This window comes from Sesamum indicum, linkage group LG9, assembly GCF_026168435.1.
Source record: "Sesamum indicum cultivar Baizhima isolate 11 linkage group LG9, ASM2616843v1, whole genome shotgun sequence".
Taxonomy (NCBI): Eukaryota; Viridiplantae; Streptophyta; class Magnoliopsida; order Lamiales; family Pedaliaceae; genus Sesamum; species Sesamum indicum.
The window spans coordinates 18010398-18034111 of record NC_142665.1 but is presented as its reverse complement, the minus strand read 5'-3'; the positions used below and the strand labels follow the sequence as shown (position 1 = coordinate 18034111).

The following is a 23714-nucleotide window of genomic DNA, read 5'->3' as shown; positions in this document are numbered from 1 at the left end:
AGAAATTGGTGCGGTGGTGTCATTAACTGCAGTTTGTGAGAATGGAATGTGTTTTCTTTTTTAGGGTAAATTATATTTTTCTATCCGAACTATGCTCGTTTTTACACTTTGGCATCTAAACTTTTTTTGCGTCAACTTACCATCTCAACTTTTCAAAATTTGCGCTTTTGCCATATATGACCATTTTTGTTGATTTTTCTATCTTAACAATATCACATGTTGTGGATATGTAAAAAATACCACATCACATCATCTTTAAATATCAAATGTGCACTGTATGTAATGTTTTTTCATCAAAAGACTTAGTGAAAAAATAGTAAAAATGGCAAACTGCAAAATTTTAAAAAGTTGAGATGGTAAATTGACACAAAAAAAATTTAAATGCCAAAGTATAAAAACAGTCATATTTCGGATAGCAAATTAATTCTTTTTTTCATATTGTATATATATATATATATACTATATATAATTGAATGGGGTGAATTGGTGTCTCAATTATTATCAATTTTAATGTTTAATCTAATTCATTAATATATTTATTAACTTCCCACCAATAAGCTCTTCTAACTTTCCATTCTTCCACTATTTTTCAATAGTTACTTCTTCTTTTATGCATTTCTTTTACATCGTTCTTTTTATAAGTTTAATACTAATAATATTTTGTCTATACTTAATTAAATATAAGTATTTTATTTTAAATAATATTAAAGAGTACGTACACATGTAGGATGTGCCACAAATTACTATTACTTTATTATCAAGGGAGATGGGAGATGGGCTTTTGGTGTATCACTCTTTTTGGTTTGCCAATCTATATTTTGTTATTGATTTATTTAACTTCCTACTTTGCCACTACCTTTTAGTAGTAATTTCTTGTTTTCTTTTGAAATTTTCATGCATCTATTTGTTTTTTCTTTTCTAATATTATATCATTATTTTTTTTGTTTAATCCACCAATGTCTTATAAATTTGGTATGGGCAAAGGTATTTTTAGTCCTAAAATTAGATCTATATTATTTCTGGTCTCATTAATTATCGAATTAGCACTTTTAGTCTTATAACTTATGAAAAAATTAATACTTTTGGTCCTCATGCATTTTTTCATCTATAATTTAACGATGCATGTCACGTACCTAGCACGTTTCCATTAAATATTTTTTTATTGGAGGAAAAATTAGTTCCAACAGTAGCATATGAGTACTTCATTTGGTCACTTATTCACTTGTGGAAGATATGATTTTTTGTATTTCATTTTTCATACAAGATAATAACATTATATTCACCATATAAAAATATAAAAAAATTGATTTTCTTTCTAAAAAGGACTAATTTGATATTTTACAAACTTAAAGAACTAAAGTGATAAAATCAAACTTACATTGACCATTTTACCCTCCAAAAAGTCAAACTCCCACTATATTTTCGCCGAAAAATGGTCTGATAGACCAAACTGAGACAAAAATTAAAATTTAGGAATGCTAAAGTCAAGAAATGAACTTGAGAAACTAAAATAATTTTAAACAAAAACTTAATCGATCAAATATAATATTTATCGGGGTAAATTGCATTCAACCCTAATTGAATAGGACCTAAAGTGTTGGTAATTACGACCTAAAGTGTTGTTGTCCCATGTCAATAATCCCACCAAGCCCACTAAATTTGGACAACACGTAAATTACTATGTTGACTCAAAAAAAGTGAATAATATCCTCTTTGCCTCTAATACATGGACTGTAAGCCCACAAAATAAAGTACAAGATTTTGTCTAAACAAAATGCTGTGCATTTTGAAATATGTTGGATCCACCCAAAAAGCCAAGCCGAAAAGAATAACATTATCATTGAAATAAACACTGCACCTAAAGTAAGTAAGGAACTCACCAGTCCATATAAACTTACACTGCCTGCCATTACCTTGTACAATATGCGATATTGTTATTCAACACGTTCAAATGGATCAGGAAATGGTGGATTGCTAATCATAAGATGTATTCCAAGTCAATGAAGAATTTACACACACTATCAATCATATTACACACACAAGTACACATTCAATACAGAGTGCAATACATCAATATCAGCAAGAGAAAATTTGTTAGGTTGAAATGCATTACACAAATAAATAGACATTCACAAACAAGGTAATATTCGAAATATCAGCAAGAGAACATTTGTTAGGTTGAAATGCATCCAAGTCATACATTTGTGGAACTCTCTGAAGGTACAGAATCAAAAGCAAAAACGAAATATTACACTTACAAGTTTTCTTCTTGCAGTGGTAACAATGGAGGTGAGAATGAGTAGAAATGTAGCACACAGATTCTGAAGTGGGAGTTTAAGCTTCAGGTAAACTTTTACAAATCCGATTGCGTTGCATTGCTATCCAATGCCCAAACTCAACATTTCCTAGAACTATCTAATTGACAATTCTGTTTTCACTTTGTTAAATAGAAAGTCAAGGCTGTTTCTAGACTGCAACACCGTGGATTTACACAAAATCTTAGCTTGATACTACAAACCAATACAGGACGAATCCATTGTATACCCCTTGTGGGTGTTGTATGGCTGACAAGAATACCACTTAGCCCACAAACTGCATAAAAGCTCAAACAACTGAAGAAGAAACAACAGGCAATATCCTTATTTTAATAAGTAGCCCCGTTGGTAATAGGTATCCGTCTCTACCAATGAAATGCTAAAAAACAACTAGTTAATCGATAACAAGATCACCCCCTCAAGATTCTATGAACAAAATGCAAAACTTTTCTTCTAAGAAGGATATTCGTCTTCATATTCAATGGAACTCTGAGGTTAAAGCAATTGGAGCATGTAGGAGCATGAAACTTAGGGGTGATAAATTGTTACACAGCATAATTCTTGATCATAGACTCATCGTTAATTGCCATATGACAAAAGATTTCTGTCATCTTGACAGCCATCAGAAAACCAGAACACTAATCATCAACCCAAACTGAGGATGCATTGTGATATCAAACATAACAGGTAAACAGAATGGTATAATCCATCAATGCAACACCACATAATAAAAATCATCAAACACAATGAAAAGACCATAATGTGATCGTGATTTATAACATTAACTAGAAACAAATGGCTATTCAATGACTTCACCTGAGATCCAACCAAGTTGAAATCGTGCAATCCCAGCAATAAAGAATGCACAGATTTCATTAGAAACTAAAATAATACAAGCATTATAGGAATAAAAGCATAACCAGAAACAGGGAAGCACTGTGAGCATGAAAAACTCATTAGGCAATTATTTGTGTAATAAATTCAACTATAAACGATCACTAGAAATATTATAGTACCACTAACAAGGATCATATTATTATCCCAACATGAACTCTGTTCACATCCTAATAATCACCAAAACTCATGATCAGAGCATTTTTGTTCAACACTAATCACAAAATCCAACAAATAAGGGCCACGTGATTTCTCATCCACAAACAGGCTTATCCGAGACCCGAAAAGTAAAATACACGCACGGCCAGGAACCTGGCAAAAATTAATCCTGGGACTTCAACTTTTCGATCCGCTTAGTTAACTGCTCGATCTTGACAACGAGGCCAGTGACCGAGTACAGAAGCCAGTAGAAAATGAGAGCGGAGGCGATCAGAAGGGCGTTCCGCTGCGATTTGATGATGGACTTCTGGTGGCGGAGATGCTCCGAAGGGGAGCAGGATTCGGACTCGCAACTGGGTCGGGTCTCGTACTTCCAGTAGATATCCATTAAAAGGAAGAGGCAGAATGGCACCACCGACAGGAACGGCTTCAGAAGGTTGCGAATCACGCTGATCAGGCCCTTTCGCAGTGGGTCTAGACCCGGGACGGTCATGAGGAGCAGCATAACTGCCTCGGCGCCAGCAGCGTAGCCTAGAACAACCCACTCCAACGCCATCGATGATGATATTGGTATAGGAGAAGAGGGATTTTAGAGAAATGTGGAGATTTTGAGAAGCAAGTGGAGTGAAGAAGACGATCGGTGAGACTGACACGGTTAAGAAAAGAACTTTCCGTGGGCTCAAAATCTTCTGGGCCGATTCCTCATATGATAAAATAGTGAGTCCTATTTACTTTAATGTATAAGGGCAAAATTGCATAAAAATCCTCTCCTTATATTTGGTTTTATTTTTGGGCATCGCCCGAATCAAGATAAAACACATCGAATATTTATTTTTTACACTTTATTTATATATTTTTTTATTTTTCAACTTTTATATATAATATATATATATATTTATATATATAACATAAAAGAGACATGATTTGATAATAAATAATAATTTTTATTTCTCAAAAAATACAAAATACAAAGACAATATGTATATTTATATATAATTTAACATTAAACAGTAATTTTTGTCTCTCAAATCCCAACATTAAACCTACATCACTTATTTTAAAATATTTTAAATTACCTCAAAACACAAATTGAAACATACCATCTATCACCAACACACACTTATTTATCTCTATTTTTCTCTATTTATTTCCGAAATACCAAAACCAACACAGTCCCAAAATAAAACCAAATACTATGCCTGCATTTTAAAAATTATGTGAAAAATTCTCTTCTGATTTGAAAATAATCAAAACACTTTCCTATATTTTATAAATTCAGCTCAATCGCTTCTCTCTGTTAAATATGACTAACGACATTAACTTTTTGATAACATGACCGTTATGCCCTTATTTAATATATATTAATTTTTTATATTATTGACCGTTGAATTTGTATGGATTATACCAGAGTCGTCAAATCTGATAAATTAATATTAACCGTTAAATCTAAAATTTATAAAAAACAATCAAGGATTTATATTTTATTAATTAATAATATATATTATAAAAAAAATTTATTAGAAAAAAAATTAAATAAAATTAACAAAATTTATTAGATAAATGTGTGTTGTATGTATGGGTTTGTATTTTTTTTTTTTATGGAACAAAAATGACTGTTTATCGTCAAATCATATATCCTATACATGTATTTAGATATGTATATATGATTTTGTTTGTAGGTGGGTTGAATTGTGTAGATTATTATAATTTTATTCTAACATAAAAATATTAAAAATGAACTATCGGACTCTGAAAATCACACTTCAATATGCTAAGGATTTGAAGAAGATGAACCTCATTTCGGAACGGTGCTTCACCAGACTACCTCACATTTGATGTGAAGCTTATACATGTACAAGAGGGTGAGGGAGAAACCTATTATGCCAAGAGGGGACAAAACAATTATAAATAATCGAAAAAGAAAAACGAAAATGCATGAACAATAATATTAATCCACCTTAAATAATAAGAAAATAGCCAAAAAAATAAAATAAAATAAATTCACCAAACATTCGTTCTATTTTTGGACACTTTGGAGATGGCTCGGAGATTAATCCAAACATTTGATACGAATCAAATGTACAATTATTCATTCATATTAGGTCATTTTTGAAACTCGATGGCAACATGTGAAGTTTTTTAATATGATGATTATGACAAATATTGTACTATATCATCCCCAACAATTTTTTAGTATATTATATATGGGAAAATATTTCAATTTTTAAGTGCTAACTATGTGCATGCACGTGCCAGAATATGTATATATGCAGGGGAAAATTGGACTATATGTTGCACAAATTAATTGAACTGAAAATTAAGAATTATGTGCAACTTTATAATTTCCAAACACATTTTCTTAATGGGGGAATTTCAATTTTCCTCTGAGTTATTATGCTCAACAAGTTTTTTATATCAATTTTTGATCGAAGTTAAATATATTATTGATGAGAAAATTAGAAATGGCAAGAAAAGAAGCAAAATATAATATATAAGACAACAGTATGTAAGTGTTTTCTGGCACGAGATAAATAAATAATAGGATAAAGACCAATTAAATATATGATGGGATTATGTAATGAAATGTGTATCGTGTTTAGTATTTCAATATGTTGAACAATGGATAAAATAATGTCATCGGTTACATTTATTGTGTGCTTGGTTGTATAATTTTAAATGAACGGTACAAAATACTCAAATTACCTCCCAAATAGTCAAAATACCTTAATTAGTTGTCTTTGAAAAATAATAATATGATAACAAAAGGTTAAGAACTCAAGTATTTTTACACGATTGAGTTAGGTTTGACTCAAGCCGACGACCCATTTTTTTGGCTTCTGATCGGACTTGGATCTTGCCATGTGGATTTATACATTTTCTAAATATATAAAAAGCTCTATACATACTACATCAATTTCAAAGGCACGTTTTTAATAGCCCTCTTCGATCTACTTCTAAATTACCCTATTGGTTTAGGTATCAGGGAGTTGTTGTCGGGAGCTATTCTATCAAACCTAAACTATCTTATGCATCCTGCATTCCAAATTGCTCAGTAACGATCTCAACCCGAATCAAAATCTTTATGATCGTTTTCATTTCCATAAGTTCTCATTCTTTTGGCCTCATGTGTGTACCATATCTAATGTGAGTGCAACATTAGGCGATTTGATGGAGTACATAGAGATACACATACTATGGGTGCACTGATGGTTTGAGATATGCAACAGAGGATTCTTAGTGTAGAGTTACCTACTGCTATTAGCACTTGTGCGCTTTACCGTTTATGATGGATTCCTTGGCCTGTCGAGAAAATCGCTTAGATTAAGCAAGTTTATTGTACTATTGTACTTTTTTTTACTTAATGAAAATTACCTTTATCGGAAAAAAAGTTCTCATTCTTTCTTTTCCCCCCTATTATCTCCCTGTCTCTATTTTTCTTCGCCTCTCCTCTCCTATCCCTCTCTCATTCTTCCTATTCTTGCCCTTTTTTATCTGTCATTGTGTGCTTATTTCATATACTTTGATTATATTGGAAGTAAATATTAGTGGTTTTAATTTTGAATATTCTGACCATAATTTGTGCGTATTTTTCAATGCTTTATGCAGATGCTTGTGAAACTTTGAATTTAATTTCTTAATCTAGTTTGATCTAAGTTTTTTTTATTTAATAAAAAAATTTCCTCAGATTAATTCTTGAATCATAAATTCTATATTTTGTGCTTAATTAAACTGTGCTCATAATTTACCAACAATGCACGTGCGGATAGTTATTGTTGAGGACCACCGTAACGAATCTAACGATTTTATGTACTTACATATCCTTATATTCCAAAGCATTGTTCTCGTTATCAGCCTTCTTGCCTAGCTCATTAACGATCTCAACTTGTATCAAAGTTCATCATAATTAATTTTCATTTTGTAAGTCCTCATTCTCTTCTCTACTTTTTTTTTCCTGTTCTCCTATTTTCCTCCTTACCTGTCTCATCTCCCTTCTCTTCACATTTCTTGTGTTTGTGCATAATTTGTGCTCTTTTTGTGCTGTTGTACATGTTTTTTAAATTCTAATATTAGAAGTAATATTGGTAAGCCCTTGAATAACCTAACCATAATTTGAGTTATTTTCCAATTCCATTTGCAGCTTATCTTCACAAATGGGCTCTTGTGAAATTTTGAGTTAATCTTATTAACCTAGTTTGATTAAAGTCTTACCTATATAAAGAACAAAATAAATCTGAGATAATAAACGACAATAAAATAAAATAATAACACTATATTTGAATCTATACTTTGAGTGCTATGATTTTTTTGTGAAGATAGAGAGAAAAAAATAGATATAAGTACTTACATTTGAAATTATTTTTGGAGATAATTTAAAATAGTTTAAAATATATTTTGAATGTATGGTTTTGTTTTCTTCTTTTTGGAACAAATTTTGGAATAAAAATCATTGTTCATTATGAAATCATGTCTGCTTTATATGTATTTATATATGTATATATGATTCTATTTGTAAGTAGGTTGAATTGTATACATTATTATAATTGTATTTAACATAAAATCATCGAAAATTGATTGTTGGACTCTTGGAAATCGCGCTTCAATATGCTAAGGATTTGAAGAAGGTCAACCTCACCAACCCCACGTGGCATTTCCTGATGAAGTTCATCGTAGAGGATACCGCGCTGTAGTAGAACTGCTACACGATTGATGTGAAGCTTATGTGCTAGATGATGAGGGAGAAACCTATTTTGCAAAGGTGGGACAAAATAATGAAAAATTGAACAAAAAAGTGTATGAAATAATAGTTTCAATGGACCTTAAATAATAGAAAATAGCACAAAATAAAGAAAAAATAATTCACCAAACATTCCCTCTATTTTGTGACATTTTGGAGATGGCCCAAAAATTGATCCTAACATTTGATACGATTGAAATGTACAAAAGTTCATATTAAGTCATCCACGAAACTCGACGGTGACATGTGAAGCTTTTTTAATTTGATGATTGTGTCAAATCTTGTACTATCATCCCCAACAATTTTTTCAATAGATTATGGATAATTTTTTCAACTCTATGTGCTAATTATGTGCATACATGCCAAAATATGTATATATGCAGGGTAATATTGGACTATATGTTGCACAAACTAATTGTACCGAAATTAGGAACTATGTGCAATTTCAAAATTCCCAAAATACATTTTCTTAAGGGGAGAATTTCAATTTGCCTCTTACTTATTGACGTCGTTTAAAAGCAAAATTGATTGTATTTGTATTACAGGAGTGCAGTTCAATTCACTTCACACTAGAATTCTTCTCCAAAAAATCCTCTCCATTCTGGTCCACCAGATATCACCCTGATAACTCCAGTGGTTGAAAGGTTTTCTTGGTTTGGTTTATTTTGCTTTGTCTCTCTCTTTCTCGCCCCCCCTCTCGGAGAGGTCCCGAGCTGCCTTCACGAGGTTGGTTGTTGCGATTTATGTACTCCTTCAAATATCATTGTTGGATCAACTTCTCTATCTCATCTTTCAGATGGAAGCAATTTCTGATTCTGTGACCGCGATCTTTTTGAAAAAGGCAATATTTGTCCGACTTCATCCTTTTAGATTCTCCATGGGCAATCCCTTGTTGTTCTGCTATGGCAAGGATCTCAGCGTGGGGAGCGTCAATGGGGTACATCGCGTTATATCGGAGGGCGGCACGTGCCTTCAATCTCTTTGGTTGCTTTCACTCGTGTGTTGCTTGGTATGGCCTTCCTCTTCAGCTTTCCTCTTAGAGGGGGTTGCGGTTCTTACGCTTGATGTTTCCTCAATTCGAATGTATTTCTCTACCCGTACTAAGAGTTCGTCCAACGTGGCTGGGGGTTTTTCGGCTATAGATTCATGAGGCCTTTCCCCACCGCAAGTACTGCTGCATAATACTTGCCAAAATCTTTGAGTTGACATGAGGGACCACCAGGACGGCCTCGGAGAATCTCTGCACATAGTCTCGTAGGCTCTCGTGCTCTCGTTGGATCATAGTGAATAAGTATGAGGCCGTTTTAGGTTATCTCTTGTTGATTGCGAAGTGCTGCAAAGAACGTTGAGATAGTTGCTTAAAACTGTCTATTTTTTGCTAGGCAGTCGATTAAACCAAGTCGTGCTTTTCCAACCAGGATCGTCTGAAAGATCTTACAATACACAGCATCACTAATGTCTAGCATATCTTCTTTTGCTAGGAATTGATCTAAATGATCTTGAGGGTCCTTCATCCTGTCATAATCGCTAATGTTCGGAATCTAATTCCCGATTGGATAGTTTCTGCTAGGATATGAGTAGCAAAGGGACTACGCTTGGAAGGGGCCACGGCCAGGGGGAATGTTTGAACATTTCCCATCCTTTCTATGCTGGCTTGTCTACCCGCAGTTTGATCTCTCTTTTGAGGTTTGTGCTCTTTTGGTGGTGCTTCCTTAGGCGGATGCAGTTTGTTTTCCGGTAGGGAAGGCTTGTTCTCCACTTCTTCTTCTAGTCGGTCATCTTCTTGCTGGTCTATGGGCCCTTGCTCATTGTTCCCTAGGGCCAAGCCCACTCCGAGACCTCTACGAGGGTGACGAGGAGGTTGGGGCAGGGTCGCATGCTCTGCGAGGTACTGCACGATTGCTCTTGACGCAACTGTTATAAATTATGGCTTAATGACCCATTAATTGGTAGGCCTATTTATATCTAACCCTAATTTCTACCTCTCATTTTTCCCTCTTCCTCTCTTTGTCCGCCTCCCTCTCTTCTCTTCACCGGTGGCTTTCCAAAGCCAAACCAATAGCTTTTGAAAAGCCACCCTCCACTTTTCTTTTTCACCGATCTTCCATCCCTTTAAAAGGCCTTGGCTTTCGGCCAAAGAAAAACAACCAGTTCCTTTTGAAGCTTTTTCATCTCTCTGTTCCTAAAGTTCTAAGTGAGCTAGTGGTGGGTCTTTGTGACTGTTTGTGAGAGAGAACCTAGTGATCAGAGACTGTGGTGTTTTTGGTGGGTGCAACAGTAGATCGGTTTGTTAAATATTGTGGGTGCAATGCCTTGTGACCGTGTACCTTGTTTTGAATCTGGCTCCATGAGCCTAAGTCCACAATTTCTTACTGTTATTCTTTCATTTGATTATTATTTCTGTAACTATTATAATTTTTGTGTAATTATTTAGCCTATAATATTTATTAAGGAGTTTCGTACTCCATTTGAATATGTTGATATTGTAAAGAAAATATCACGAAGGGGTTTCTTCCACCCTACAAACGATATATTATAATCATTTCTCTCGAAGTTTGGCATAATTATAAATATATTTTTAATATTTGAGAAATTACAAATATCCCTTTTCTTAAAGTCCGTCTAACAATGAGTCCATTTCATTAGCCTCAATTAGGTTTTCATTTCAATTTTTGCAGTGAACTGACTAAAATATCTTTTTGAATTATACATTATAATTTTTATATTTTTTTTAGAATTTTTTTGAAAATATTTTTATACATCAACTAATATTCTCTATGGATTATTTATTTCACCCACCCTCAAATATTCTTTTATTTTATAAAAAAACCCAGCCAAAGAAAAGTAAAAATATCCACTCACCGTATGGGGACTACATAATTACTTTTCATTTGAGGGTATATTTATAATTCATCAAAAAATAAAAAATATTTATAATTATATTAAATTTCACTAAAAAAAATAGTTGAAATTTACCCTAATAATTATTGTGTATTCTGTGTCTTGCTTGGTTTGATATATTGCTCTACTTATAGAAAATTTTTAATGGGAAAAAAAAAACTATGGATACATGCATGATTCATACCTCACCTAAAAAGAGTAAATATATACATACAAATCATACACTCATCAATGCACGCAAACACACACACACACAAATACACATACATATGTGTGTAGATATTTATAATGAATGATTAAAGCGTGACTGCAAATGAAGATCACGCTTTTGGTCCTCAATTATTTTATTTTATTTTATTTATTTTCATTAGCTACTTATAATAATAATGACCACATGAATGATGATATATAATTAATTACATGAGTATGGGTGGAATTGCAATGAATTTTTTTAAAATTTGATATAATTACGAATACCTTATTATTTAAAAAAAATTGTAAAAAAATCAGATAAAAGTGGATTGAAAAAATCGAAAAATTATAACAAATTGTCCACTTAGTCCAGAAAGAAAAAATTCAAGAAATTTTTTTAAAACTAAGTAAAATTATAATTCACAATCCATGACACAAGTATATTTTAATTAGTTCACCATGAAAAATGAATGTAAACCTAATGAAGACTAACATATTGGATTTGTTTTAAGACGACAGTTAAAATCAGAAAAATATTGATAATCTCCCAACAATGAGGAGGTAAATTTAAAAAAAGCTCATTGTAATTACCCTTCATATATACTGTATTTTAGGTGATGGGGCAATGCCAATACGGATAGTTGAATGATTGATACATACTGTAAGAATACACCTTCAAGAAATCTTGGTAGGTACGATAAGTAGTAATCAGCAGTAAAACACTATACTTGAAACTCCAACTCTTGCTCATTTCTCAAGTAGAAAAACTGCTGACTTGCAACTCTGAAACTAAAACTTGCAGTATCCCCATCCTGCGCAGAATATATATGAAGAAACAAAGGTTCAAAGAGATCCAGAAACATACATCTAGTAACAAATTCAATATTGTTTTCTCCCTTTCTTGTTATCCTCTTGCTGATGGATCTTCTTGTAACTTTCCATGTGCAGTTCGACGTCGTTACTTTCTTCTGGTTTCTGCGTATTTCTGCATTTCTAATATTTATAGCTCCGATGTTCAACTACGCCATGTGGAAGATAGTTCTGTATCTACATCTTCTTCCCACCAAGTGGCGCTCTGCAATATCAGGTTTACTAGTCAATATTCACATCCAACACGTGCATTTCAAACAAAAATTTGGAAGAAGTTCTACTATCCAATTTGTCGATACCAAAGAAAAACACACATCTATAATGAGAATACAGGGGCAGGATCAACCTTGTAGCCTCTTCGAAGGACCCTTCCTTCTTCCTCCTGCAGTCCTAGGACCCTCAGCAGTTCTTCCTTAGTCTAGCATATCAAAGTGACCAAAGTTGGTAAGGTTTCTTCTGCACGCACATTACTCAGCAGAAACTGTAACTGGTTGTGATGGCAGAAGTATATTTACTTCACCGGAGTCAAACGAGTAGTGCTCTCTGCTACACAAGCATAAGAACCATCTGCTTGCTTGAACATCACCTGCCAAGGCCCTAAACGCAGAATGTTCCGAATTCAGATTCAGTATCAGTTGTGGGTAATATGCATTAATTTTCTTCTCCACCACAATAAAGTTATAACCAATCACGAAATTACTAAAATTTCGAAGTGGACACTACTTTAGGTGTACCAGACCAACACCCATTGGAAATTGAATCCATGACATCGGCCCTAAGATCAGACTTTTGGACCGATTCAAGCGAGCACAACGGTAGGCTCTCACTGCAATAGGTCTAATAATATCAAGTGCCATGTTTTCATTGGGTTTGGACCAAGTAGGGTTTGGGTCGGAATGACGTAATCCAGGCCTTATATGGTACTACAATCACGTCTTGGAGATGTTTTAGTCATTTCAAGGAGTCTAGATATGGACGTCACATCACTATCAAAAGAGTATCAGTATTCCACGTCAAGCGAAAACAATTTATCAAAATTCTCGTCAACGTATGAATGAATCACCATTTCAAACAAGTTTCCACTTTTCGTTAGATGCGACCTCTGTTTAGAGCACCCCAAACATCAGGTGATAACACAAACCAAAAACCGTTTCATGCCATTCTCGGTGGTGTAAACTGAATTTTGCAAAGATGAGTGCATAAAGTATGTGATAGTAGAAATATACCAGAATCCCTTGATCCAAATTGAAGATATGGTCCATGACTAAAACGGTGGAAATGCGATGGGCGATTGTGATAATAGTTCTGCCTCGATATTCACTTGAAAGCGCTCCGCATTTGCAGTGCACTCGCCCAAGTAGAGTACCTGAATGTCCATGGTTGTAGATTCTGTCAGCAATATCTACCAAACCCATTAATTTTGTGCAAGTGTTCTCTCCCACAAACACCAGCATTTCCCTTAACCACGATTACATTACGGAAAACTACCCAACTAAAATTTCACGTACCTCCCTTGAGGCTTAGTGTAATTACATGTTTAGACACCCTGTAATTTAGAAAATTACATCTAACACCTTTAAGGTTTGCTTCTGTCTAACAAATAAGTCCTTCCGTTAGTCAAAATTCACCGAATTTGTTGATACTAACAAAAAAATCGGAAAAGAATCCATATTAACCCCCGATTGACTTATTACTGACTTATTGCAGGTCAAACAAATCCATATTAACCTTCCGTCAGTGCTTCATCAGCATGCTTAAAACAGCGGAAAACATCAAGATTTATCTTCATCTAACTCACCTGAAGAACCCTCTCGACCGCAACCATCTCCTTCTCCGTTTCAGTGAAGCTTGTCAAGAAGCTTCCCAACAATGATACAATTGGGGAAGCATAAGAAAGAGCCAGCCCAACCTATGAAAGAAGATTCAATGTTAGTAATGGACAAGTGTGTTCAATTGTTTCAAAGCATCTCAAATTGGTTTTTTGTCATGTTGCTGTGATTTCAGTAGCATAATGCTTACCAGCCCAGGTGTACCTAGACCGACAGGGAGATGTCAGTGCGTTCCAACAATTGCCATCACCGCGACAAAGGAGACAATAAATGTTGCTAACAACTAAAATGAAGTTCATCTCTTAGCACTTGTTAGGAAAATGCAAAACATGAGAGGACCTGAGATTACATTCAGAAAGTTCAAGCCTATAGAAACTCTAAAGAGTCCTAAACAGCTCCAAGAAACAAAGCAGATGACTCATTTTGAGTAGAAAACAGAAAATATAAGCAATGGATTTAACTTTTCGGTTGTAAGTTCACTATATATAACTGTTGAGATGAGAATTGCCTCCATGGTGATAAAGTATGTTACTTGACATGATCATACAGCATGTGCGGGTCATAATAAAACATGTCATGCAACCATGATAACCATATCAAGAACTAGCAATTCTAAATTTGCATGAGGAAAAAACTCGGAAATAAAACAACAAAGAGTGGACACTTCAAGAAATTACTGAACATACTTTTCCTCAGGTCACCATAAGACAATTCCAAGAAACAATCCAACTAATTATTCATCATACCTTGCTGCGTATCACTAGAAATCATGTTTTATATAATTTCTATCAAGTTAGTTATAGTAGCAAGAATCAATACTTTTGGTGCTAAAAATTGTATCACTAAACTACACAAGTAAAAAATGTGGGATGTTTTAGAACATAGAAGAAAGAGAAATCAGTGAAGTTGGTTCCTATTAATTTATGCTGGCTACAAACACAAGCTAGGTTTCTCATATGTAATATTAATAATCATTGAATCCCCTTTTATTATCTCCTGTGTTAAAATTCTCTTTCTTAATAATGTTGGGAGCTAACAAGATAGGTAATGCATAACCTTTAGTAGATCGGCACAAAAATATTAATTACCTTTAACAAACCTATGCAGAAATATGGCCATCCATATGCTGAGCATATCGTCTTGAATAAGGAAGGGCCACTAAGATTATTTCCTTTAAGTATGAACTTAGGTACTATGATAAACAAGAAAAGATGGAACAGTGTACTGCAAGAACTGACAAAGGTCCATCACTTTGACGCTTAACAAAGCATCTCGTTTTAGGGGCAGTATAATATTAAATATATTGTTGTGCTTAGGATGAGTTTGAATGTGTAAATGTACTTACTGAATCCCTAAATTGACGTTCTTCAGTTTCCCTTTGGTAGGGGGAAGCGAGTCCACCATTGAACTAACAATATTCCAAGGCAAACAAGGTAGATTAAGTGAATCATAAAAATAGAGGACTAACCAACTTTCACATTGCATATAAACACAAGCACCTAATGCCAAAATATCACATACAACATATACTTCTGCCATATAAAAGTATATGAACAACACTATTTTGATCTAACTTTATGAAGTATCATGAAAATGTCTAAAAGGAAGATGTGCAGCAATACAGAAAAATATAAAATCAACGAATATTTTAGGAACTTACTAGAGATTATGTCTTTTAATGTGAGCTTACAATGAATTTAAAATTATATTTATGTCTTTCTCATGCATAAGTTATTTAATTTTTCTCAAATAGGAATTAGAAGCATGGTAAAAAGACGGGCTCATCTAATAAGACACACGTAGCTATCTCGATTTGCTTTCCTTCTCCACTCCAGTTACAAATGCTTGTGGCCTTGAATATTCTATTCTAGATGTCAGTTAAGATCTATAGGTCTGATATTACCCAAACTCTAAAACATCCATCATAATTTATCTAAGAGACAACCCTTAAAAGAATTAAAAGAAGAATAGAAAGATTCCCAAGCTTTCCAAGTGGAACATAAGACTTCCACGAAATTAGTAATACCTATTTCTGTAAGATGCAACCTTCATTCTGATTATGTTTATTAATATTCCAAATATGATGTCAGTGATAGCCCCAGAGATCTCCTTAATCCATCTTACAACCTGTAACAAAAGATGAGATGAAAGATAAATAAAAGAGGGATTTCCAAGAAAAGATTTGAGGCATGCATTCCATCATTACCATTTTTTTTTCCTCTCTGGCACATTCTTGAAACTGAGGAGAAAATGGGGGCTTCTAAGAAGAACTTATGGAACAAAGGTAATGTCAGCTACTTCGTCTTTACCGACTCCGTAGTGATTAAATTGCTTAGCTTTAACTATTAGAGGTTTTACACATAGCTACAGACACCTTTTTATGATCTTTGAATTAATATTTCTCATATATGGCAACTATTTGGAAAACTAAGTTAACTTCTTTCATTTCTCAGTCTAAGCTTTCATTCCTATAGACATTTCAATTGATAATAGATGTATATGTGGATACTAAGATCCTTAAACACAATGCTGGCTCTTTCACCTCATTTCTACTTTGCAATAAGTGATGTCCATACAGCAGACAAAGAAACATAATTCAAAAGGCATTATTTAAGCGAAGACCTCTAGAATCATTTTTCCAGAAAGGATCACCTGAGGCGAAGAAAAAACTATTTCAAGTCAAGGTATCAAGAGGAGAAGTTTTATGATCCAAACAAGACATCCGACCAAGTTCCACACCTTGAATCAATCAGAATAGGCACCTGAATATCAAATTGAGAATTCAGAATATCACTCTCAGAACACAACAAGAAAGCTGCGTTTTATGGATTCTGAACAACAATATCAAAGTTTAGCCTTACCCAGACTGGGAACTATGAGCATGTATACAGCCATTCATGAAATAGAATGGATTGCACATGTAGTCTTCTCCTCAAAATCATAATTATGTCAAAGAGTGTGATGCATGCTCCAAAACCAGAAAGAATGGAGATAAAAATATTTGCTGAAAGATATACCTGTGTGATTGCGGAGGATTTAGAGCAAGGAACAAGAACCCGTCAAACAGAATGTGCCACTTAAAACTTGAAGTGTTACGTATAAAATGGCTAACCAGACAAACTAGGTTTCATTGCAATTCTAGAACACAATCCCCTCTTTATGAGTTGTAATACATGAAGGAAATTCCATTGCAATTTAAATGCTAAAGTAATATTTTCATATCAGTACACTTTTTCATAACCATTTCTGCAGTTACTATATGCTAAAGTTCGTGTTCTTGAAAGAGTTTAAGCTTCATAACAGCATGAAGCTGCAGCAGGTTGCAGAAAAGAAGAACAGAGGAAGAAACAACAGGCGCAGGGAAAAGTTGTTTTCACTTATAAAGACGTGTTCTGGAAATTACGTTTTCTCCTTTCCGTTTTGTTTGACCCTTCCCTACTGTTAGTTGGAAAGTTAGTTGCTGTCCTTCCGCTTATAAAAAGGACTGTACACCCTCTGTTTTGTATACAAGAATTTTATCAGTTTTAGTGAAAGTTAAGTTCTTTACTTTCTTGGCACTCAGCTTTACTTACCAAAATTGCATACGCACAAATGGGTCACTTTCAGTATTAGTTTTTCAGCATGGTATCAAGAGCAGAAAAGATCCCCTACTCTCTTTAATTCAAGAAGCAAAAGAAAAGACATAAGACTATGGCTGACAAAAAGCCAATGGAAGGAAAGAAGCAGGATGATACAAAACCACAACCTGTGCCGGATATTATGAAGCTGCAGGCAAATGACAATCTAGGCGTCAGCCTAGTATCAGCTCCATTTGATGGAAGCAACTATCTTACCTGGGCGAGATCCATCAGATTTGCGCTTGGTGCCAGAGGCAAGGAAGGCTTCATAGACGGGACATGCCCCAAACCTGCACAAGAACCCACTGAGATGGAACAATGGAGAAAAGGAGATTGCATGGTGATATCCTGGATACTCAACTCCATTACAAGAGACATAGCAGAAGCATTTCTCTACACCTCATCTGCAAGAAACCTTTGGCTTGATCTTGAATCAAGATTCGGCCAAAGTAATGGACCGCTCCTATTTCAAATACAAAGAGAGATTTGTTCTACTTCCCAAGGTAATAAATCAATAGCTGCCTATGATATTAAGCTCAAGAAACTATGGGATGAACAATTGAGTCTAGACCCATTGCCGGTGTGCTCCTGTGGAGCAGGAAGAAAATTTGCAGAAAAGGCAGAATTTACTCAATTAATCCAATTCTTGATGGGTTTAAACGATGCCTATGATCATGTTCGTAATCAGATTTTACTAATGGATCCATTGCCATCAATGGGAAAGGCCTTTTCTATGATTTTGCAGGTTGAAAAGCAAAGAGAAGTGAATGCAAGAAGCATTGAGCTTGACAAAGAAGAAGCTATGACAGTTCAATCTGCAGATACAAGAAGACAGTTTGTACCCAAGAATCCTGTCAAGAAAAGAAACACCATCGACAAGAAACAGATGTATTGTGTTCACTGTAAGAAAACTGGGCATCTGAGGGAAAATTGCTTCGAGTTAAATGGCTATCCTGACTGGTACGACGACTTGATGAGACAGAGGAAAGGAATGAACAAACCAGTCACCAACAGATCCTTCAACGCCTGTGTTGAAGATAGAAGAAGAACCATCCAAGGCACTTCCCACAATGATAGTGACCTATCAGAACTTATTAAAACAGAGATCAGAAAAGCATTGCAAAACTCAGACATTTCACAGAATTACTCCAATAGCACATATGCAGACAACTCGGTTAACTTTGCAGGTACACTCTTCCATAAAGAATGTTTTGTTTCAAATGAAAATTGGATCATGGACAGTGGTGCTTCAGCACACATGTCCATGAATGCAAGCTTATTTCACAACTTGAGAAATCTTGATATTGTAAGTTCTGTCAAATTACCTGATGGAAATGTCTATAAGGTTAGACAGATAGGAGACATACGTATTTCTGATAAACTTACTCTCAGGAATGTGCTTTATACCCTTGATTTTAAGTATAATCTCCTATCCATCAATGCATTATGTGAAGTAGGCAACATTAGTGTTCTTTTTACAGATTCTCAGTGCTTTGTGCAGGACCTTGTGACTGAAAAGGTCATTGCTATAGGATATAAAAGAGGAAGGCTCTATCTGCTAAAACATTCCCAATGTTCTGAGAAACAAGAACTTCCAAAGCATGTGGCTCACTTTCAGAACCATGTTGAGAATCAGAATTTTGTCAAAATCAAGCATGCTAGCTTGTGGCATAATAGGCTAGGGCACCCTAGCAAAGATGTGATTTCACATTTACCTTTTAAAGTTGATATTGCAGATTCTGTAAAAGCTTGTGAAACATGCCCACTTGCAAAACAAAATAGACTCCCCTTTCAACTCAATGAAAATCATTCTGAAAATATTTTTGATATCATACATATTGATGTTTGGGGGCCTTACAATCAGTTTTCTATTACACATTGTATCTATATGTTAAGCATTGTAGACGATTGCAGTAGAGCTACATGGATCTATATGATGATGCACAAATCACAAGTTCCACAAAAGTTGGAATGTTTCTTAAATATGATTGAAACTCAATTTAACAAAAGAGTTAAAAGGATTAGGAGTGACAATGGTACTGAGTTTACTAATAAACAATGTCAAATCCTTTTTAAAGATAAAGGCATTATTCATGAAACCACTTGTGTTTATAGCCCCCAGCAAAATGGCATTGTAGAGAGAAAGCACCAACATTTGTTACAAGTTGCTAGATCCCTCATGTTCTTTGCTAAAATGCCTCAAAAGTTTTGGGTAGAATCATTATTAACAGCCACATACTTGATCAATAGAATGCCTACAGCTGTTTTAAAGTGGAGAAGTCCCTATGAGATTCTTTATAATAAAACTCCTGAGTATGGTCACCTCAAGACTTTTGGCTGTTTATGCTTTGCAACCAATGTCATACCCCACAAAAGAAAATTCGAACCAAGGGCTGTTAGATGTGTCTTCTTGGGATATGCACAAGGTAAGAAAGGATATAAAGTCATGGACTTAAGCACCAACTTGATACACATCTCTAGAGATGTGGTATTCCATGAAAATACCTTGCCTTTTAGTGATATTGAACCTATTGACAACTCTTGTCCCTTGCCCACCATTACTGAGGAAGATGATAGCCATGACTTCCAGGAGGAAAGACAGGTTCTAGAACCTCAAGAAGATGCTACAGGTCCTAGAAGATCAACTAGAATATCTCATAAACCTGTATGGATGAGAGATTATTCATGCTGTTGCTACTCTGATTGCTTTTCTGATAATTATACTAACACAGTTCAGGGCTGCTTTGTAGAGAAAACCTGTCCACTGCAGGAACCTAGATGTTTTTCAGAGGCTCAACAATACATGGAATGGAAGGAAGCCATGAAGCAAGAAATTGATGCTTTAGAAAAGAACAATACCTGGGAATTATCAGCCTTGCCAGAGGGAAAGAAACCAATAGGATGTAAGTGGGTATTCAAGACCAAACTTAAGGCTGATGGAAGTATAGAAAGGCATAAGGCAAGGTTAGTGGCAAAGGGGTTCAACCAAGTTGAAGGTGAAGACTACAGTGATTGTTTTGCTCCAGTTGCCAAAACAGTCACTGTGAGAACCTTACTTGGGGCTGCTACTGCAAAGGGATGGCATTTGCACCATTTGGATGTGAATAATGCCTTCCTTCATGGCAACCTAGAAGAAACCATATACATGACACCCCCAGAGGGATATGAAGTGGAGAAAGGAATTGTGTGCAAACTGAAGAAGTCCTTGTATGGCTTGAAACAAGCCTCAAGGCAGTGGAACAGTGAGTTTACAGAAAGAATAAAGGGATTGGGTTTCACTCAATCGAAATATGATTACTGCTTGTTTACAAAAGGGAACAACAATAATTTCATTGCTTTACTCATTTATGTTGATGATGTTCTTATTGCTGCAGCTTCAAAGTCACTGATAGAGGAAGTGAAGAGGTATTTAGATAACCTCTTTACTATAAAGGACCTTGGGGAAGCACAGTACTTCCTCGGACTTGAGCTCTTCAGGTCACAAAAGGGATTGGTCCTGTTACAAAATAAGTATACTCAAGACATTGTGAGAGATGTTGGCTTAAGTGAGGGAAAGTCTGCATTAACACCTTTGCCTCCAGGTTTGAAGTTTTCCTCACAACCTACAAAGCCTTTGAAAGATATCAGCAGGTACAGGAGACTCATAGGGAGATTGTTGTACCTTGGTTTCACAAGGCCGGACATTTGTTTTGCTACACAACAGCTGAGTCAGTTTGTGCAAGAGCCCTGTGAGGAACACTGGCTTGCTGCTGTCCATCTGATCAGATACTTGAAAGGGAATGCTACATCAGGTTTGTTTTTCCCAGCTAATAATGAAACTAATCTCACTGCCTTTTCTGATGCAGACTGGGCAACCTGCAGCAAAACTAGGAGGTCAACTACTGGCTACTGCATCTTTATGGGAGCATGCCCAATCTCATGGAAATCCAAAAAGCAGAGCACGGTTTCTAGGTCCTCAGCTGAGGCAGAATACAGGAGCATGGCAGCCACTGTGTGCGAAGTAGTATGGGTGAACAATCTGCTTAAGGATTTACACATACAAGTTCAGACTCCCATACCTTTCTATTGTGACAACAAGGCCGCACTGCATATAACAGAAAATCCAGTCTTCCATGAACGCACAAAGCATGTAGAGATAGATTGCCATGTTGTGCGTGATAAGTACAAAGAAGGACTCATTTCACCTGCCTATTTGGCTTCAAAAGAACAGGTAGCGGATCTGTTCACTAAGGTTCTAACGGGAAAGTCCTTCTCACATTTATACTCCAAGCTTGGTTTGATCACTAAAGATGCAATTCCAGCTTGCAAGGGGGCTGCTAAAGTTCGTGTTCTTGAAAGAGTTTAAGCTTCATAACAGCATGAAGCTGCAGCAGGTTGCAGAAAAGAAGAACAGAGGAAGAAACAACAGGCGCAGGGAAAAGTTGTTTTCACTTATAAAGACGTGTTCTGGAAATTACGTTTTCTCCTTTCCGTTTTGTTTGACCCTTCCCTACTGTTAGTTGGAAAGTTAGTTGCTGTCCTTCCGCTTATAAAAAGGACTGTACACCCTCTGTTTTGTATACAAGAATTTTATCAGTTTTAGTGAAAGTTTAGTTCTTTACTTTCTTGGCACTCAGCTTTACTTACCAAAATTGCATACGCACAAATGGGTCACTTTCAGTATTAGTTTTTCAGCACTATACATATATGAAGTTCCATTGCAAAATTAAAATGAAGATGGAAATAAAGAGAATTAAACATCGAAATTTAAACTTTGGCATTCAATTTTACTCCCGGAAAAAAGCAAGTCTATAATTCATCCAAGAAAACAGAGATAAAGAAGATCAAGTCCATAGGCATACCCTCTTCCATTGTTTCTGGCGCCTATTAATAATCGCCAAGCACCACAACCATAACCAGAGTCAGTATGTTGACTCCAAAACCAAGCACTGTGAGACTGTTAAAGAAGAAACAAATCAAGATTCTTTTTCCCTTTCACAGTATAATTTGTTGAATGATGATAAAAACATCAAAGCACAAAATTGAAGGATATAGAACGTCAAAACACTCTGAGACACCATTCTGGTCCCACACCTGTAAGAAACAAGAAGAACCAAGCACTCTTGTTAAAAATCACCACAAAAAAACAAAGAAAATACACGTAATTATGACCATACCAAGATACAGAAGAAAGCATGCTACGATGTAATGTTTCTTTCTCATCACTAAACATTTCTTGTGGGGGCGGGGGGACCCACATTTCTTGAAAACCCCATCTCTTTTTCCTCTGAATTCTTTGAGAAAATTCATATGAACCATGCCAAGAAGGCTCATAACTAATCAAAGGCTCAAGAAATTACGGGCTAAACCCAAGTGAGAGCACAAACAGAGTGAAAAATGAACAAGAAACTGATTTTTGAAAATCCGTTGAGAACTTTTCAAGAAAATGCTAACCCAAGTAAACAACAGAACGTAAACCAACGTCTACTTATTCAAAATACAGAACCGCAAACGGTAAAAAATTTCAAATGCATTAATTGAGAACTAATTTAATTGCTATCATCAATTAATTTTATTTTTTTCTTTTTGAGCTTTTATCTAGTTAAATTATACATGTATCAATTTAATTCAATTAATTTCTATACACAATTTATTTAATTTTTTAAATTAATTGATCTCAGAAAATAATTAACTATATTACTTAAGTAATTCTTGACACAGTATAATTCAACCTTTGAATTAATTGATCTGTGATATGAAATTAATTCTACCATTGAATTAATTGAGATTTTAGAAGATTAGCTTCTCCAAGTAAATTTCTGACCCTTAGATTTACTCTAGTGATACTCAGGAATCCACAAATATTGTGGCTTAATGATTAATTAATTATTTTGGAATTAACCCCTTAATTCTGAAAACTCATTAATCATGGTTGACGTCTAGCAACATGCCATAAAAACCTATCTCCAGGTGAAGGTGGAGAACCTTAGACGACTTTCAACAATTATCTTGTGATCAAGTCCAAGACATGTATTGCTAGTTGAAGCCTTGTTCACTTAATAACTATGCATCACTTTCTTATTTTTATTGATTAAGATGGTTAACTTAGGGAACCGAATGTCTAGGGTCATGTTACCTTGACCAAGGAATTTATTAATGAAGAAATAGTATAAATCATAGGAGATTTCCTACTCATCAAAGTAAGTTGATAAATCCTTGACGT

At 34.9% G+C, this 23714-nt stretch overlaps 2 protein-coding genes and 1 long non-coding RNA gene across 8 annotated transcripts; 1 reads left to right on the top strand and 2 right to left on the bottom strand.

Annotated features, from left to right (window-relative positions):
• Positions 1-3322: 3322 nt before the first annotated feature.
• LOC105178193 (uncharacterized) lies at positions 3323-4077 on the bottom strand. The gene has a single exon (XM_011101605.3). The coding sequence runs from the start codon at positions 3922-3924 to the stop codon at positions 3532-3534; it is 393 nt and encodes a 130-aa protein (XP_011099907.1). The 5' UTR covers positions 3925-4077; the 3' UTR covers positions 3323-3531.
• Positions 4078-11834: 7757 nt separating this feature from the next.
• LOC105178194 (uncharacterized) lies at positions 11835-22932 on the bottom strand. Of its 6 annotated transcripts, none has more exons than XR_016067201.1 (10): positions 22669-22932; positions 22354-22585; positions 16548-16912; positions 15922-16022; positions 14086-15303; positions 13865-13975; positions 13293-13432; positions 12582-12663; positions 12413-12484; positions 11835-12271 (listed from the first exon to the last, which is right to left on the bottom strand). It is a non-coding gene; the product is annotated as an uncharacterized LOC105178194 (long non-coding RNA). The 6 variants fall into 6 exon arrangements; XR_016067197.1 differs by having other exon boundaries at positions 12413-12663; positions 16548-16657; positions 16757-16912; XR_016067198.1 differs by having other exon boundaries at positions 12413-12663; positions 14086-14234; positions 15241-15303; positions 22669-22931.
• On the top strand, positions 17269-19122 carry LOC148786963 (uncharacterized). Its single transcript, XM_088884418.1, has 2 exons — positions 17269-18699; positions 19014-19122. Exons 1-2 carry the CDS (start codon positions 17586-17588, stop codon positions 19025-19027), a joined length of 1128 nt encoding a protein of 375 aa, XP_088740544.1. The 5' UTR covers positions 17269-17585; the 3' UTR covers positions 19028-19122.
• Positions 22933-23714: the final 782 nt, after the last annotated feature.